Source organism: Neomonachus schauinslandi, chromosome 1, assembly GCF_002201575.2.
Source record: "Neomonachus schauinslandi chromosome 1, ASM220157v2, whole genome shotgun sequence".
NCBI lineage: Eukaryota > Metazoa > Chordata > Mammalia > Carnivora > Phocidae > Neomonachus > Neomonachus schauinslandi.
The window spans coordinates 149,985,165-150,002,770 of NC_058403.1; the positions used below are offsets into that span (position 1 = coordinate 149,985,165).

At 40.3% G+C, this 17,606-nt stretch overlaps 1 protein-coding gene across 2 annotated transcripts in view; it reads right to left on the minus strand.

The window, feature by feature from the left end:
* Positions 1-17,606, minus strand: part of STAC (SH3 and cysteine rich domain) — a 151,869-nt gene that overhangs the window by 25,448 nt on the left and 108,815 nt on the right. For both annotated transcript variants that reach the window (XM_021677518.1, XM_021677517.1), the window contains 3 exons: positions 15,208-15,286; positions 4,563-4,627; positions 2,612-2,700 (listed from right to left, as the gene is read on the minus strand). In XM_021677518.1, the coding sequence (XP_021533193.1) occupies positions 2,612-2,700; positions 4,563-4,627; positions 15,208-15,286 (233 nt within the window). The remainder of the gene's footprint in view (positions 1-2,611; positions 2,701-4,562; positions 4,628-15,207; positions 15,287-17,606) is intronic.

Genomic DNA, 17,606 nt, shown 5'->3' on the forward strand with positions numbered 1-17,606 from the left:
TCCTGAGCAGATACATAATGGATGCTTGGTGAAGCAATGATTCAGCCGCTCTGAGTTACAGCTATTGGCTCTGCCAGTTGGGTCTTCTTTGCCCTCAAGTGTACGCTCCAAACATTCCCTATGCTCTCATCACATGTGTCCTCTGCCCTGATGACAGTACTGCGTGCTCCCCTGGGTGAGAATGTAGGTGGATAAGAATGATATTTTGTTAAAAGGAATTTTTTTCTACCTTACAGTATGAGGATAAAAGGATAATTCACAAAGTGCCAGTTCATTCAAGGAATTATACCAAATCCCCAAAGCATTGTATTACACATTCTAAATCAGGTGCCTGGCTTTTTAAATTGGGAACATACAATCTCTTGGCAAAAAAAAAAAAAAAAAAAAAAAGAAGAAGAAAAAAGGAAAAAGTATGATTTATCATTCCAATCTTGCAGTCTATGTAACACAGGCATTTCACTCCTGGGAATGAATAGTCCTGTTTGCCTCAGAGCAGACTGTAAACGTTTGATTCGTGACCAGACAACTTGACCTTTAATGACCTGCAACTGTCTAAAGTAAGCACAAAAATTTATGACCACCACCAGGCAGCTAGACGTCATTCCTCAGTACCCTAATAACATCCTGTATTTCTCTGGAATTGTTCCTTTCATATGCTGACTTCAGAATAACTTTCTGGTATAAAATGGTGGGACTGACACACTGGGAAGTTGTTCCAGTTTAAATTCTAGCTATCCAAATGACGGTCTCAGGAAGGACATGACAAACCATATTCACTGCAATGTGAACAGATATCACCCTTGTCTTCATCAGCGGAGAGCTGATTGTGGACAGTCAGATGAAGGAAAGGCAGCCCCCAGCAATGACTCCCAGGCAGGCTCCAACCCCTAGGGCCAGTTCTAGCTCTGATAGAACAGAGCTTCCCTAGGTAAATGCCGTCAACTCCTCCTGCAGTGATGCCAGACTGTTCGGGTCTGTTTATAGCTCCAGCCAGTGAGTTCAGCATGGCGATTCTTACTCAGTGATGGAAAAACTCAGATTATAAGAGCCTACTTGTCTGAACAAATCCCAGACACCAGGACTCAGGCCCTAAACTCTGCTCTGGAAAGGCCCAAAAATCACTTGGAAGAAGATGGCAAATGAATACTGAAACCAAGCTGACCTTGGGTACAAGCCAGACTCTGTCAGGATACACACATCGGCTATGAAGTCTTGCTGGATGAGGGGCAGCCACGCTGCTGGGCTTGACCTCATGGCACATGGAACCTGGGAAAGGAGGGCTAGTTGGAGACATTTTGGTAGCTCTTTCCTTTTATGGGGCTTTGGGTAAAGTGAAAGAGGAGAGGCAGATTTCACTGAAGTGGGAAACCACATTCAGGCAAGCGGGAGAGGGACCATGCCTGGGAAATGGCACAGTCTGAGGAGGAGAAGCCCAAAGAGCTTCAGGGTTGAGAGAAAACACCTTCCAGAAGCCATGTGAAGGCAGTGATTGGCAACTGGTAACTTGGCCTCCATGATGTTCAGACAAGTGGAGTCTACCTCAAAATGGAGGCTATATCCCTAATGCTCTGGCCTTTCAATAGTTTTCAGTGCTACTTTAGCTCTCTGTTCTCTTCAGAAGAGGAAAGAACCTATCTCTGAGGGAACATCTGACTAGAAAAGCAGCCCCTTCTTTCCTGCTCCAGGGCTAAAAAACACCAAACCCTCATGTTTTGGGATCATGCATGGAGGAAAGGAATAAAGCATTTTCTCTGAGATAGGCCAGTGAACACCACATTATAAAAACTGTAATAACTATCAGTTACTGAGTGTTTATGATGACGAGGAACTGTGCTATATGCTTAATGACCATTACTCATTTCATCCTCAAAAATACCTCAGGGTGAAGAGGTCATTGTTATTATTTTATAAGTAAGGAAAACAGAGCAATGAAATGTTTACACATTGCTTAAGGTCACACAGCAAGTAGCATGTGAACTCAGTGCTGACTCCAGCTTCACTATCCCTGAAACAGGAACAACCTAAACTGTGTTTGGATTGCTCAAGGGTCCCAAAGCTCACCTTATCCTCCCCTGTGTTTCAGGTACCACGAAGTGGGATGGATCCTGAAACAAAAGCACAGCTCAGGGCGGGCAGCAGTGGGGAGCTGCCAGGATAAATGAACGGTTTTAGTTTGATCCTTTAATCCGTGTCAATTTGGCCATTAAAGACAATTGATTTTGATTCCCTGTTAGACCCCACAGGATGCCAAGTGCATTCGACGCTCAAGCTTCACGCAAACACCCATTGGCGGTTCTGCTGATGATGCACTAAGTGTGCTCCTTAAAGTGGGGTCCCTGATCAGCAGCATCATAACCTCCTGCTGACCACTTAGAAATGCAAATTCTCAAGCCTAACCCCCCAGACCTGCAGAATCAGAAACTGCAGGGATAGGGCCCAGTAATCTGCCTGCTCACCAGCCTGGCAGGTCACTGGATGCTCACTCACGTGTGAGAATCACTGCTCCATAGCATTAAGGAGGTAGCACTAATTGAATTCTTTTTTTCACATGGAAAACACTGGCTTTAAATTGTCTTTCTTTCTTTTTTCTTAAAAAAATTTTTTTTTTTACCTCATTTCCAAATCTTCATTCTCCTGTGGTACAAATTTATACAAGGCAACATAGGTGTTCATCTGTAATGGTTCTTTGGAAAGAGATCCCTAGAAGAGAAAATAAAAGACAAATGAGAGAATGAAGGAGGAAAACAGAAAATGAATTAAATGAATGCAATATAATTCTAGGGTACGGATCATGAGTGTTAAAATAGCTAACTATTATTCGAGGCTTTGTTTCAACCGTAGGTTTATCTTCAATTTCTTCGCTAAGTTTGATTTCATTAGAAACCACAACCAATTATGTAGAAATCTGTCAGAAATAACTACGAATTCTTCAAATAAATTTTTTCTTTGCTACTGTTGTTCACGAAAGGTGACAGGCTTAGCCCCAAGAATGGGAATATTCACGCTATAGAAATAGGGACATATGAATAGTAAACAACTTCCACTTCCTAAAATTGACTTTTTATCAGTTAGCCTAAAATTTGGTGCCTAGCCTATCAAAGGGACTCCGGTATAGTCAGGGGCAATTAGTTCAAGCATGTTGTGAAAAAAGCATAGTTTTTGACATCAGACCGATTTAGTTTCTATCAAAGAAGCACCATCTCCTGACCATGAAACCTTGCAATAATGGTAATAAAAGCTACCATTTTTGATAGCTTACTGTGTGTGCCCGGCATGTTACACGCATTAGCACACTTGAACCTCACAACAGCCCCCCATTGTTGTCCTCAATTTATAGGTTATCCAAGAGTCTTATAAGTGTTATATAAATATTACCCATTATTATTATCCAAATATATGTCAATGCTATATAAATGTTTTCACTTTGTAATATATAATAAACACAAATTATATAATATACAAAATGTATAATATTACTATTTTATAATACACAATATAACATAAGCAATATATACACATATCACTATTTAACACGTTATATATGTGTATGTAAAATTATATATACAATGTATAATTGTATAATATATTTAAATACATAATAATATGATAAACATATACTATGTAAGACATAAAGAAAAGTTGTGAACAACTATGACTCACTCTGTTATCCAAAGCTCAAGTACCCTATGTTATATACTTCTGTCCCAGTCTATCTTGTTCTAATTATATAGATAGGTATTTATAATTATATAATATTATATATAAACGAGCATAAAATATAATAAATATATACTTACATACTACAAAATATGGTCTAATAGATTATGTAATTATGTAATTTACACACCTTACATTATATATCAATTTGTATATAACATATACAATGGTAACAAAAAGTATACAACACAATACTTACCCTTCTTACCTTTGATGCACTGTGATAGTTCTGTTTAGCGACATCTATCGGTTTTATGCTATCTATGCTATGGCACGTTATGCTACATTATTCTTTTCTGTTCTGTTCTACACTCTATTCTGTTCTAGCACCTACTAACTTGATTTCACAACCCACTTAGGTAGTGACCTGCAGTGTGATCTAAGGACCTTGCCTGGTCTGTCTTCTGCGACATCTGTGAAAATTAATAGAGGGAATTCTCACTAAAATGGAGTCAGGAGGTTGGGCAGGGGGAGCTCTTACGCGCTATTACTCGTAGTAGTCAGTTTAGACCTTGCTCTGGACACTACGTTAGCTACTACTTTACTATCCCAGCAGGAGGAGGGAAGGAAAACGGCTCAGCCAATGAAAGACAGACTCAGCTCAGCCAATGAAAATCCACTATATTTAGCGTGCCTAGTTTCCTCCAATGGACTTTTTGTTTATAATAGTCTCCCCAATTATTCCCCTCTTCTCTATAAAACAGCTTTTCCCTTCTTTGCTTGGTGGGATTGCCTATGGTTTTGCCTTAGCTTACTTGTCTTGCATTGACATTTTCTGCTGTTTCTGAATAAACCTGTATTTTGCTGGTAAAACAATTTTTTAAGGTTAACACAGCGATAAATACCTGGTGGTTTATGTTCTTTGCCTGGTGTCTGAAATCGTCAGTGCCATTTTCTGGATAAGTAAAAACTGAAGGAGACAAGAAAAAGCAGGTGCTTTATGAATCCAGTCACCATGTTTTGGAATCATGCCTGGAAGATGTGGCTTTATGTATTCCCTGTTCCCTAGCTTCTACTTTCCTCCTCACTGCCTTTTCCTCATCTTAGTGACACAGCTTTCATGTCATCTTCCACGTGAGGCTTCCCCTGCACCCCCAGGTGGCATTCCGCACCACCTCCTCTGCATGCCCACACCCATGTCCATGCCTCCAGCGAGCATGCATCCTCCTGAATACTTGGCAATTGTGTTCACAACTTGGCCTTATTTGGCAGCGCATTTCCTTCATCTTTGAAACAATGTTATTCATCTGTTGAATGTATCAAATCATTTGTTAATGGAACAGTGAGTGAGGGATGGCCAAATTGTATTTGAATGACCTTTTCTAAATACCAGATTCTTTTATCTATTTTCAATATCTTGATTCCAGTTTCTTGATATCTATATTCTATTTTGCACATTAAATTTATTTACTTATGCACATTTATTTATTTGAGAGGGGGGGCGGAAAGGGCAGAGGAAGAGGGAAAGAGAATCTCAAGCAGACTCCCCACTGAGTGCTGAATGCAGAGCCCCATGTGGGGCTTGATCTCACCACCCTGATATCATGACCTATGTCCAAATGCAATGGACTGAGTCACCCAGACTGAGTCACCCAGACGCCCCTAAAGCTTTAGTTTTAAACTTCAAAATATTTCCTGGATCACTTATTGTCAATGCATTGGGACTATTATTCACAATAGAAAACAAGTAGTGGTTTCTCATTTAGTTTGTTTTGAAATATGTAATTCTTTTCCTTTTGCATTTAAGCAGCCACTCTGTGGTCTTTAATAAAGAACAAAGCTTCCCCAAATGGGCAGGAGTTTTCACTGTCCACATGCACAGCTGGCGGAGATCCCTGATGGGTATTGGGGGGCTCTGCCTTAGCTAGTTCAGTCAGCCACATTCACCCCAGTGACCAACGTGACAGCCTTATTCCCCCCTGCATGTATCTGCCTCAAACAAAAATGTGGCAAGTGTTTCCAAGTGTGTACAATAGAGTTTTGGTGTCTAACCTACCAGCTAGACGACTTGACATTTAAAAAGAACACATTGCTGCTTTCTTCTTCCCTTTGGTCTCCTTTCAGATTATAAGGAAATATCAGTAAAGGAGGAGACACACACCACAGAAAACTCTATAACCTATTTTAGTTACTGCATTGACTACTCCACTGTCCTTAAAATGAACTCAATAACTGTGATGCAGAAAACATGCTTCAGAACAAGAGCCTCTGTAAACGTACTGATGCTCAGTAAACATCTATTCTCCACAGTTTATAGTTCCAGAGCCTGTGCATGAAATTCCATGATTCCTTGGAAGCCTAGGCATAAATATGCAGTCATTGGACGAACTCTGGTTTGTAGGTAAGTGGAAAATGATCCTATGGGCCTTGTCTGCCTCAATATCCAGCTACTCACCTTACTAATTTGAACTGAGTGGAGGCCAATGATACTCTTCTTTGGGATTATGTGATTCCCTAAGAGCTTGGTTAAATATTTGATCCCATAAGTATATAAAACTGTATACTTCTAAAAGAATATTGAATATCTGCAGGAAAAACGTAGAGACTGTTCCTAGAAAATTCTTGATTGGACTTAAAAAGGGAGACTTCATAGGCTACATATCAGTTTGAACTGATTTTATAATTTTGCAATTTCACATTTTAAGCTTTTTATTGAATATCCATTAGCCATCTGGTTCAAAATATGTACCAGTTTTGTGAACTATGCCGAAAATTATTTGAAGTGACTCCAAATGTATTTTTAATTATATGACTGAAAGCAGACCACTGCAAAAAAAAAAAGATTTAAAAACCCATTCCTATGGGCTATTTCTAAGACTTTGATTTGAGGGAAAAAGAATAAAGAAAGGTAACTATTTTACTACAAATATATACCTTTTCTGCTTGGTGCTTTAAATTTGTTTTATTAAAAATTATTAGGTTGCTTATTTCACCCAGGACAAGTACTCAGAGAATATATCCATTACGCAGACATATTTTCTAATGTTACGGAAGCAAATGAATCTTTAGTTTCTGCCACATCCTCAAAGGACTTTCTTCTTTTCCTTTTTCATATTCTTTTTCACTTTGTAGTCCTGTGAAGACCATGTCCACCACTTCGTTTTCTAATGAGATGGTTATCTGGTTTTTCTTCTTCAGATGGTTATCTGGTAATGTACAAGTTATGTTACTTGCTTATCTAATACAAACACATATGTGCATCCCTGGAATAAATCTAACTCGGTTAATTCTGCATTACTTTTAAAAAATAATTATCGGGGGCACCTGGGTGGCTCAGTAGGTTAGGTGTCTGCCTTTGGCTCAGGTCATGATCCCAGAGTTCCAGGATCGAGCCCCGCGTTGGGCTCCCCCCTCAACGTGGCATCTGCTTCTCCCTGTGCCCCTCTCCCAGCTAACGCTCTCTCTCTCTCTCAAATAAATAAAATCTTTAAAAAAATTACTGGATTCAGTTTACTAAGATTCTGTTTCAGATTTCTGCATCCATATTCAGGATGGAGACTAGCCAGTGATTTTCCTTTCTCAAGCTGCCTTCAATTGGTTTTGAGGTCACAGACTAGCCTCATAAACTAAGTTAAAGAATATAGCAGCCACTCTTCCCTGCAACTTTTTCATTTTCCTGAAAGAGCTTACATAATCTGGAAATTTTCCATTCCTTAAATATTTGGTTGAGTTTACTTTTAAAGTTGTCTGGGCCTGGTATTTTCGCTGTGCAAAATTTAAAATATTGACTCATTTTCTATTATGACTAGAAGCAAATTTAAGTTCTCAGATCTTCTATTTCTTCCTGAGTCAGATTTTGGTCATTGATCTTTTTCTTGGTATGTGTCCATTCAAAAAGGTTTTAAAATTTATTGGCATGAAATTGGTCATGGGATTCTTTTATTTTCCTTTCAATCTCTGTCATAGTCATCCCTTTTCATTATTGCCTTTCACTTCATCTCTTTTATTCTTAAAAACATTGTTAGTGATTGTAGGGATGCCCGGGTGGCTCAGTTGCTTAAGCAACCCGACTCTTGAATTCAGCCCAGGTCATGATCTCAGGGTCATGAGACTGAGCCCCTTGTTGGGTTCTGTGCTGGGTGTGGAGTCTGCTTAAGATTCTCTCTCTCTCCCGGGGTGCCTGGGTGGCTCAATCATTAAGCGTCTGCTTTCGGTTCAGGTCATGATCCCGGGGTCCTGGGATCAAACCCGCATCAGGCTCCCTGTTCAGGGGGAAGCTTGCTTCTCCCACTCTCACTCCCCCTGCTTGTGTTCCCTCTCTTGCTGTGTTTCTCTCTGTCAAATAAATAAATAAAATCTTAAAAAAAACTTAAAAAAAAAAGATTCTCTCTCTTCTAGCTCGTGCTCTCTCTCTCAAAAAAAATTCTTAGTGATTTTGAGTTTTATTTTTTTTTAAGATTATTTATGAAAGAGAGAGAACACTCATGTGAGCGGGGGAGGGCAAAGGGTGAGGGAGTCTTCAAGCAGACTCTGCACTGAGTGTGGAGCCTGACGTGGGGCTTGATCTCAGGACTCTGAGATCATGACCTTTTTATTGCCTTCCTACTGCTTTTTGGGGGCTTATTCTATTTGTCTTTTTTGACTTCTCAAATATGATGCTTAGGTTATTACTTTTCGGGCTTTTTATTTTTTAATAGAATACTTTTATTTATTTTTTAAAGATTTTATTTGTTTATTTGAGAGAGAGTGAGCACATGAGCAGGGGAAGGGGCAGAGGGAGAGGGAGAAGCAGACTCCTGGCTCAGTGGGAAGCCTGAGGCGGGGCTTGATCCCAGGACCCCAAGATCATGACCTGAGCCAAAGTCAGATGCTCAACTGACTGAGCCACCCAGGTGCCCATAGAATACTTTTAAAGCAAAATATTCTAGTCTCAATTTAGCTACATCCCACAAATTTTGATCTGTAGTGTTTTCATTATGACTTAAGTATATTCCAATTTTCATTATAAATTCTTTTTTGACACATGAACTTTTTGAATGTATGTTTTAATTTTCAAAATGATGGGTTCTCCTATATCTTTCGGTGATTGGTTTCTATCTTATTTGCATTATAGTTAGAAAGGTGTGTTCTCTATAATATTAATTCTGTGGAAATTTATAAAGCTTTTTTTATGGTCTAGCAGGTGATCAATTTTTATAATTGTTCCGTGTCCTTAAAAAGAATGTGAATTCTCCATTTGTTAGATGGAGTGCCCTTTTTAAGTCAATTAGACTAGGATTGTCAAATGTGTCCTCAGATTCTCTAAATACTGAATCTTTTTATACATCTGCTTTGCCAATGACTTGAGAGGCATGTTAAAACCTCTCATTGTGAAGGGGAATGTCAATTTCCCTAATGCTTCTATTAATTGCTCCTCGAGTTCCTGTCACTTTGGGGCTATGTAAGTAGACACGAGTTTAGAATTTATATCTTCTGATGAAGTGGACATGATCATATAATGATGCTTTTTTTTCCCCTAGTAATGCTTTTCTGATTTTAATGCCCATTTTTTATACATTAATACAGCTATACAATCTATCTTTTGCCTTTTAAAATATATGTATTTTTTTTACTTTTAAACTTTTTATATCCTCATGTTTTAGAATGTTATAAGTAGTCATTTAAACAATCCAGTGTGTAAAGCTCTTTTATCTAGGGCTTAGTTAATTTACATTAATTTTGATTACTGATAAATTCAGATTCTCTTCTAGCATTTTATTTTGTATTTTCTATTTGTCTCAAATTTTCTATGCTTTTTCTTCTACTTCTGTGCCCTCTCCCCTTTCTTCTTTTTAGGTTATATGGCTAAAGCTATTTTTTTAATCTTCTAGTGGTTAGTATAAAAATTTTATGAGGTATATTTAACTTAACAAAATCTAAAGTGAAAGAATATCTTTAATTTCCTTCTAGTTAATATGAAAATCTTTGAATGCCCATTTCTTACTTAAATACCCAGTATTTCAGTTAGTGTTTTATTAACAACTTTTTGCTAACATCGTTATGTTTTTATGTAGCCAATGTTCACTTGGTTCTTTCTTCATGCTTCATTCCTTGCTCCTCAGTCCTTCCTCTGAGGTCACATTTTCTTCTCTGAACTGTATCATTTTGAAATTTCTTGAGTGGATCTTTCTTCACTGCACTGTAGACACAGTGTTGGTCTGAATATATATTTTTGAAAGAGTTTTGCTTTTGCTCCATTTACAGTACTATCTTAAGAGTTACTTTTCTTTTGGATTACTGAAGATACTGTTCTACTGTTACTTGGTTCTATTGTCACTTACAAGAAAGAGTTGTCTGTCTAGTTTTCATTCCTCTGCAGGTAATCAGTCTTTCAGTCTGCATTTAACATTTGTAATTCTGCAGTTTTGCTAAGATGGGTCTAGGTATAAATTTCTGAATTTGAGGAATGGTGTCTTTAATAAATTTTGAAACATATTAGCTACTATCTTCTTGAATATTGTCTCTCTCCCATTCTCTCATTATGTACCTTTTAAGTGTCAATTAGATGCATGTTGGACTTTCCTGCTCATCTTCTGTGTCTCTTTCAAGTCATGAATTCTATTGGTTTGTCTCCCTGGCTCTACAGTAAGAAATTTCTTTGCCTATGTATTCCACGCCACTAATTCTCTCTTCAGCTATATCTAATATGCTATTAAATCCAACAAGCAAATTTCTCCTTCTTTTTTTAATTTCTAAAAGTTCTGTTTGGTTTTCTTAAAATTTGCGTGTTCAACTTTGATAGTGTCTTACTCTTTTGTTGTGTGTTCTAGTCCATTTTTTATATCTTTAAATATATATAACTATATAGTTAGATATTTCTTTTTTTAAGATTTTATTTATTTCTTTGACAGACAGAGAGAGAGAGCACAAGAAGAGGGAACAGCAGACAGAAGGAGAGGGAGAAGGAAACTCCCTGCTGAGCAGGGAGCCTGATGTGGGACTCAGTCCAAGGACACTGGGATCATGACCTGAGCTGAAGGCAGATGCTTAATTGACTGAGCCACCCAGGCATCCCTAGTAAGATATTTCTTTATTTGATAATTCAAACATATATAATCTCTGAAGTCTGAACATAAAAAAGGTGGTTTTGGCTAACTCTTACACATGGTAGCTCATTTTCTCATGTATTTGGTGTATTTCAATTTTTAGCTCATGTCCTTTGGAAGTTCATTTGTGGAAACTTCTGAGGTCTGGGTTTAAATTCTCTTCCTCCAGAGGCCATTTGTATTACTTCTGCCAAATGTCTGGTGCATTTATCCAACTGGGCCACTTTAAAGAAATTCAACTAAAATTTTAAATTATTTTACTTTGTCCACAGAGGTAGTATGAATTCAGGCCCTAAACCAAATTAAGAGTTTCTTTCCTCCTTTGTTTTCTCTTTTTCTTCCTTCCTGCTCTTATTCCATTTCTTTCTTTTCTTCCCCACTTGAGTTAAGGCCAATATAGCATTTTTCTTTACTAAATTCCCCTGCAGGGCATTCTTTTTTTCCTACTGCTACTAAGGGTGCCTTTTGGGGTATCAGCATTTTCCCAAAGGGCCTCTCATCGAACCTATTACTCTGCCTGCTCACCAGGTCTTGTTTCCTATTGACCATATAAGGAGCTTATTCTTCCCCAATCTGAGGCCCCAGGGATGTGCAGAATAAACAACAGCCTTCACCTGCTTATGTCTCTGGATTCATGCTTTATTGTCATTTCTAGACTCTAAGGAATTGCCTTATGTTGCTGCCAGCTCAGGCACGCATTAACTGGAACTTTCTTTTTAATTCTTTTTCCCAGCAATTTTAGGTGTGCTAAAGTAGAAAAATATTTCTCTAAACATCCAGCCCTCCACATAGCTGGAAAGAGAGTCCTCTATGCTTTTAAAAAGACCTTTACCTGCTCTAGATATGAGACATCTAGATACTAGGGTATCTGTCAAAGAAGGCATTAAAATATTTGCTTCCTTTCTGGGTGACAAATCAAAATGTGAGATATAAAATCAGTGCATGTTAAAGGCAAGGATAAATTTTCCAAATCCGATCTTGCTTTTTTCCTTTCTGGGCAAAATTTCTTTGCTTCAGTGAAAAGTAAGGTATCATTGGGCTTTGTAATATCCTCCAGTGGATGTGATTAACCCAGTTCTTTTTGAAGAATATTTCTAGGTATTTGTCTTACTTATGTTCTCTTCCCTCTGCTTCTCTTCCAGGAAATTTATAATCGCATAGAAGTCACACTGAAATGCAATTATTGAAGGCAGCCAATAACGTCATTATTTGGCATTTTGAGCTGAAATAGGCAGCCTAGATTTTACTTCTCCCTTTGCTCATCACATTGCTTCAAGTGGAGTTTCTGGCCAAAGGTGAAGACAGCAACTCTCCCCTCTGTATTTCTGATGCATCCACAAATAGTGTTGAAAACAACAACCAGAAACAGTCAGACCTGCCCAACATCTTTCATGAGAGAGAAAACAGAGACTGCATGCTTGGTAAAAAAGAAAGGAGTATGAACTGTAACCTCTTCCAAGGTGCCTTTGGAAATCCTCCTCAAGGATTTTGACATGACACTTGGCTGGCAGAAACAACACCTGTATGCACTGTGTAATTTTTAGAACATAAACGAAACGTGTCATGCAGAACAGCTTGTGACCGGAAGCCAAGTGCTGCTTCTGAAAAGCCAGCACCCTCCATGCCATGACTGTGGGGAGACCAGTGGGAGCCTGGACACACAAGCAGGGTGTTTTCTCTGCGTTGTTTCCCAAACTGCATGAACAGGGGATTAAATCCAATCACAAGAACATGTTTTGAAGCAAACTGCTGCATAATTAATCCCTCCAGCTTCCAAGGGTGCATTGTAAAGAAAGCTATTGCTGATCAAAGGAATAGCTAATAGATCCCCAAAGCTTTACAGAGGTTTATTGCTTGCTAAGTTCTTTCAACAGATTTCTTTGAATGAGGCTCTAAAAATGCCTCTTAACATAAAAGAAATGGCAAATATTCAACTTTGTGTCTTTGAGTGTATTACATCTTGCCTCAGTTTCCTTATCCACACAGTATGTGTTTGTGTGTGTATGTATGGGTGTTGTGTGTATTGGAGGGGAGGGAGTTGGACTAGACGACTTCTCATCCTGCTTCTTGAACTTTAATAAGATTAATATTCAAATTATCATTCTACAGCTCTGGAAAGGCCTGAGGTTCTGCATTTCTATCAGCCTCTCTAGTGATGTCCAGGCTGCTGGTCCATGGGCCACACTTGAGAGTGGAGAGGCTCTAGGTTGCGCCTTTGACACTTGATGACCTCATGATGAGTTTATTACAAGCAAACATGCTTCACTTTGATGATTCTCAAATATAACTCCTTCACATAAAGACTTATCAAAGACCACTTTCTGAGTAAAGAAATCTCCAGGGCAAACAGAGACCTTAACTACTTAGGAAGAGGTGAGCAAGAGCACCAATATTGCTGGCTGGGATGCCTGAGGCAGAGAGGTAAGCAGTAGGCACATGCCGGGAATGATTTTGAAGACTAGAAAGTAAGATTTACTAACAGATTGGCTACAAGACGTGAGAAGAAGGGTGGAGTAAAGTCTGATGCCAAAAGTTCTGACCTGGAGTAAGATTGACTAGCAGAACGGAGTTCCTATTTACTGAGCAGGGACAAACGGGGAAGAGCCGGTTGGGGTGGGTGGGTAGGTGAGTGAATCAAGAGTCCAGTTTGGGTGTGTTAATGTCACGATGCCTGCTCCGCATTCAGATGGCCGTGTCCAGTGGGCGATAGGCATCTGGAGGCAGCAGAGGGGCCTGAAGTTTCAGATTCATCAATGTATGTATAGTATTTACATTCATTATTTCATTTAATGATCACAGCACCTTATGGATTCTGTACTATCATTATCTTCATTTCAGAGATGAGGAGATTGATGCAGAGAGACCAGGTCATTGCTTTGAGGCCACGTGACCACTGAGTGAAGTCCAGTGGTCAGCCTCCAGAGCAAGGAGGGGCTGAGGACCAAATATGTCCATGCAGTTAGTGATGAGCAATTTGGTGAGACGTGTCAGGGAAGGATGCAGGCAGAAGTCAGACTCAGAGGACAGAGCAGGTGACCAGACTTGAAGTGTCTTGAAGATCTGGCTTGTATTATACCTGTGTCTGGTGAGTTCGTGCTCAGATGCTGAAGAATTCTGGCCAAATTCAGTTGCCGTATCTGCGGTGTTAGACAGACTTGGGCTGGGTGGCCCTGTAGCATTACTGCCCCGCTGTGAGGTTCCCCTGGTGGCCGGCACTCTAATTTGTCTCTCTAATGACACTGCTAAGTGCTCAGTGAATGTTTACATTGATCTGAAAGTGCAGTTTTCTCTATGTGATGCCAAAGAATCCTTAGCTTAGCAGTGCACTCTAGCAGATGTGAGTGGGCTTGGCAAGGGGGCCATGGTGAACATTGATGCTTATTTAGGAAGGAGAATCACAGAGGATTCTCATGTGGGAATCACAGAGACACCGTCCTAACTAGAGAAGAGACTTAAATGAACTCCTAGAGCTAAGGAAATGGAAGAGATACTTTATAAGACAGTTGCTGAGAAAGCAGCTTTGGGGTACTGAATGCAGACCTTCTGCTTCCAGTCTGGAAAGGGCAGAGGCGACTAGCCAAGTGAAAAATCTACCCAAGGCCGCACATCCCCATGCTTCCCATGCAGGGATAATTTCCACCAGGAGAACGCATTCAGCCCAGGTTAACAATGCAAATCAGAACCTGCAACTTGGCTAGGTTATGAGAGACCTGAGGAGAGCCTGGTGACTCAGGTACTTTTGCCGGTCATAGTAAATACTTCATAAATACCTTTTGCATAAATGAGTGGAGATTAAGTAGTTGCTGACATCAGAGAGGCTCGGCAAGATTCCTCCATAAGGGGCTGGTTGTTTCTTTAAACTCTGGTGTAAGAGGTTGTTCTTTCTTAACGTTAGCAAGCAACAGTATGTAGTTAGCATTCAATAAAAATTCTAGAAATGATTGTTAACAAGGGCCTAAGCCATGAGAAAATGAAATAACATCTATATAGAATATTTGGCTAGATCATACAGATCAGTTTTTGAGTCTTAGTTATCTGTGCTGGGGAAGAGCCACGTGTGAGGCCGGTACTCACCTGGCAACCTCACCACCCACCTGGTCTGGGGTACTTCAGCTGTAGCAAGGGAGTGGTTTCTTTCCAGAATGGTTTGCTAATCTAATGTAGGTCAGTGGGGGATATGATGTATTAACAAAAAGGTCCAGAAGTGACTCCTAGACCCCAATGTAGCTAAGTCCATAAGGGATGAGAACTCAGGGAAAGTTGCAGTCAAATCACGGAGATCCACTAGGAATTATGCCTAGTTTCCCTCCAGAATACTGAACACCTGCTCAGACTGAATTCCAGAGCTAGCAGAGAAAGAAGAGAACTGGAAGTCAAGTTTCCCTGGCCACGGCCCAGGATGAGCAGTGCCCTTCACATCCCTGCTGGGGGTATGCCTTTCCCCCGCCCCCGCTCGCTCACTCACCACTGTTGCTGCGTTTCCGTGGGTCATAGCCACCTCCTGGCCCGTCAGGTTCTTCAGGAACCTCCACGAGATCTGAAGTCTTAGAGAAAAGAGGGAACAACACGGAATGAGCAAAATCCTTTCAGTGGGCCAACTGAGCAGAGAAATTCGACGTCTGTAGAGGAATCAAGGTAGAATTTGCCTGACACTGTCTGAGGAATCCAATCACTGATCTCTTGTCTGTCTGGCTAACTTCAGAGAGGCTGTGTGTTCCCTCGTGGGTGCTGTAGCTCCCTTCCGGTGTGTCTGTAGGCTCGGGGGGCAGGGGGCACATGATAGGCACTCAGTGAGTGTTGAATGAATGTCTAGATGCACAGATCATAGTCAGGCTTCTTCCCAGGAAGACACAATAGAGAGAAATCAGAATTCCTGCCCATACCCTGTCATGTCAAATTCTCACTAACACTAGAGCTCTTTTATAGGTGAATTTTATATATACAGTCCCCACGATGGTTCAACTTATGATTTTTTTGACCTTACTGTACGCATCCAGTAGAAACTGTACACTGAATTTTGAATTCAGATCTTTTCCCGGGCTGGAGTTATGCGGGACGATCCTCTTTGGGGATGCCGAGCAGCACCCAGGGCTCCGGGTCAGCCACCCGATCATGAGGGCGGACAAACAGCAAACAGTACACTGACAACCCTTCTGCACCCACACAGCCATTGTTTGTCACTTTCAGCACAGTTTCAATCAATTACATGAGAGAATCAACACTTTATTATCAAATAGGCTTTTTGCTAGATGACTGTGCCCAAGTGTAGGTGAATGCAGTTGTTCTGAGCACGTTTAAGTTAGGCCAGGCTAAGCTATGATGTTTGGGAGGTTAGCTGTAGTGAATGCGTTTTGGACATAGGATATTTTCAACTTATGATGAGTTTATCAGGATGTAACCCCATTATAAGTTGAGGAAGATTTGTATTAGTTATAGGGAACAATTGAGAGATGCATTACCTAGGTATGAGTTAAATGCTGTTTCCCTTGCTGCAAAATTATTTATGTAATACTTACTCTGCCTTTTCTTTTCTTTTAATATGAGAAGCCATAGCCATTCTTCCGCTTTGGTTACAGAAATAACAACAACATCACTCTAAATGGCTAATGGTTACTGATCGTTTATCATGTGCTGTTTTATGTAAAATTGATGTATCCATTTATTCTTTTTTTTTTTTTTATTTGAGAGAGAGAATGAGAAAGAGAGAACACCTGAGAGGGGATAGGGTCAGAGGACGAAGCAGACTCCCTGCCGAGCAGGAAGCCCAATGCGGGACTCGATCCAGGGACTCCAGGATCATGACCTGAGCTGAAGGCAGTCGCTTAACCAACTGAGCCACCCAGGCGCCCTCCATTTATTCCTCACAGTAATCTTGTGACCTACTTTTAAGATAGGAATGTGGAGCCCAAGGAGGAATCAGTAACCCTTCTTGAGGTCCCACAGCTACTAACTGCCAGAGCTGGAGTATGAACCCCTAGTGTTGTCTCCAGAGCTCGTGCACTTGAGCTTCATCCGGGGGTGTGCTGGAGAGACTCAAATGAGTCTTCAGGGCCATCACATTGGGAGCGTGAAACAGGCCTGGGTGGGAATATTTACACCATGGAAATTGGCAAATGCTGCAGATCAGGGTCTGGCTCCAGCTGGTGGTTAAACATTTATCAGCACTCCACTGATTGCCTCTATCAAAGGACCAGATGACCCGGCTTTCATGTGCATGGCTCCCACCTCTTTGGAAGAGGAATTTAGGGGGCCTCAGAAGATGGTCGCATTTTGAAAACAATTTGTTTACAACTTATTTCAGGGGAGCAAGTTTGCCTTCCCAGCCCTCTCAGTCAGCCCTAGAGCACTTTAGCACCACCCTCTAGAGGCTGATTTTTGTTATAATCTGGCTTTAAGCTTTTCCCCAGCCATTCTTATGTTCATGACACATCAGAAAGTAGAAAAAAAAATGTCACAGGATCTCTAAGTCACTTATACCCTGCTTCTTTGAAGCTCACTATTTCTGAATAAAAGTTGCTATTATTAGGACCCTGGGATCATGACTTGAGCCGAAGGCAGACACTTAACCAACTGAGCCACTCAGGTGCCCCTGTGGGAGAGTTTTTAACTACAAATTAAATTCTTTAACAAATATAGGGCTATCCAAGTTATCTGTTTCTTCTTGAGTGATTTTTGATAGTTTGTGATTTTTGGGTAATTTGTCTGTTTTATCTAAAATGTAGAATTTATATTTTTGGGGAAAAGATGGCAGACGAGTAGGGAACTCTATTCCAACTGGTCCCCGGAATTGAGCTGGGTATCTACCAGACCACTCTGAACACCCACGAAATCAGCCTGAGATGTAAGAAGACAGATCTGGATCTC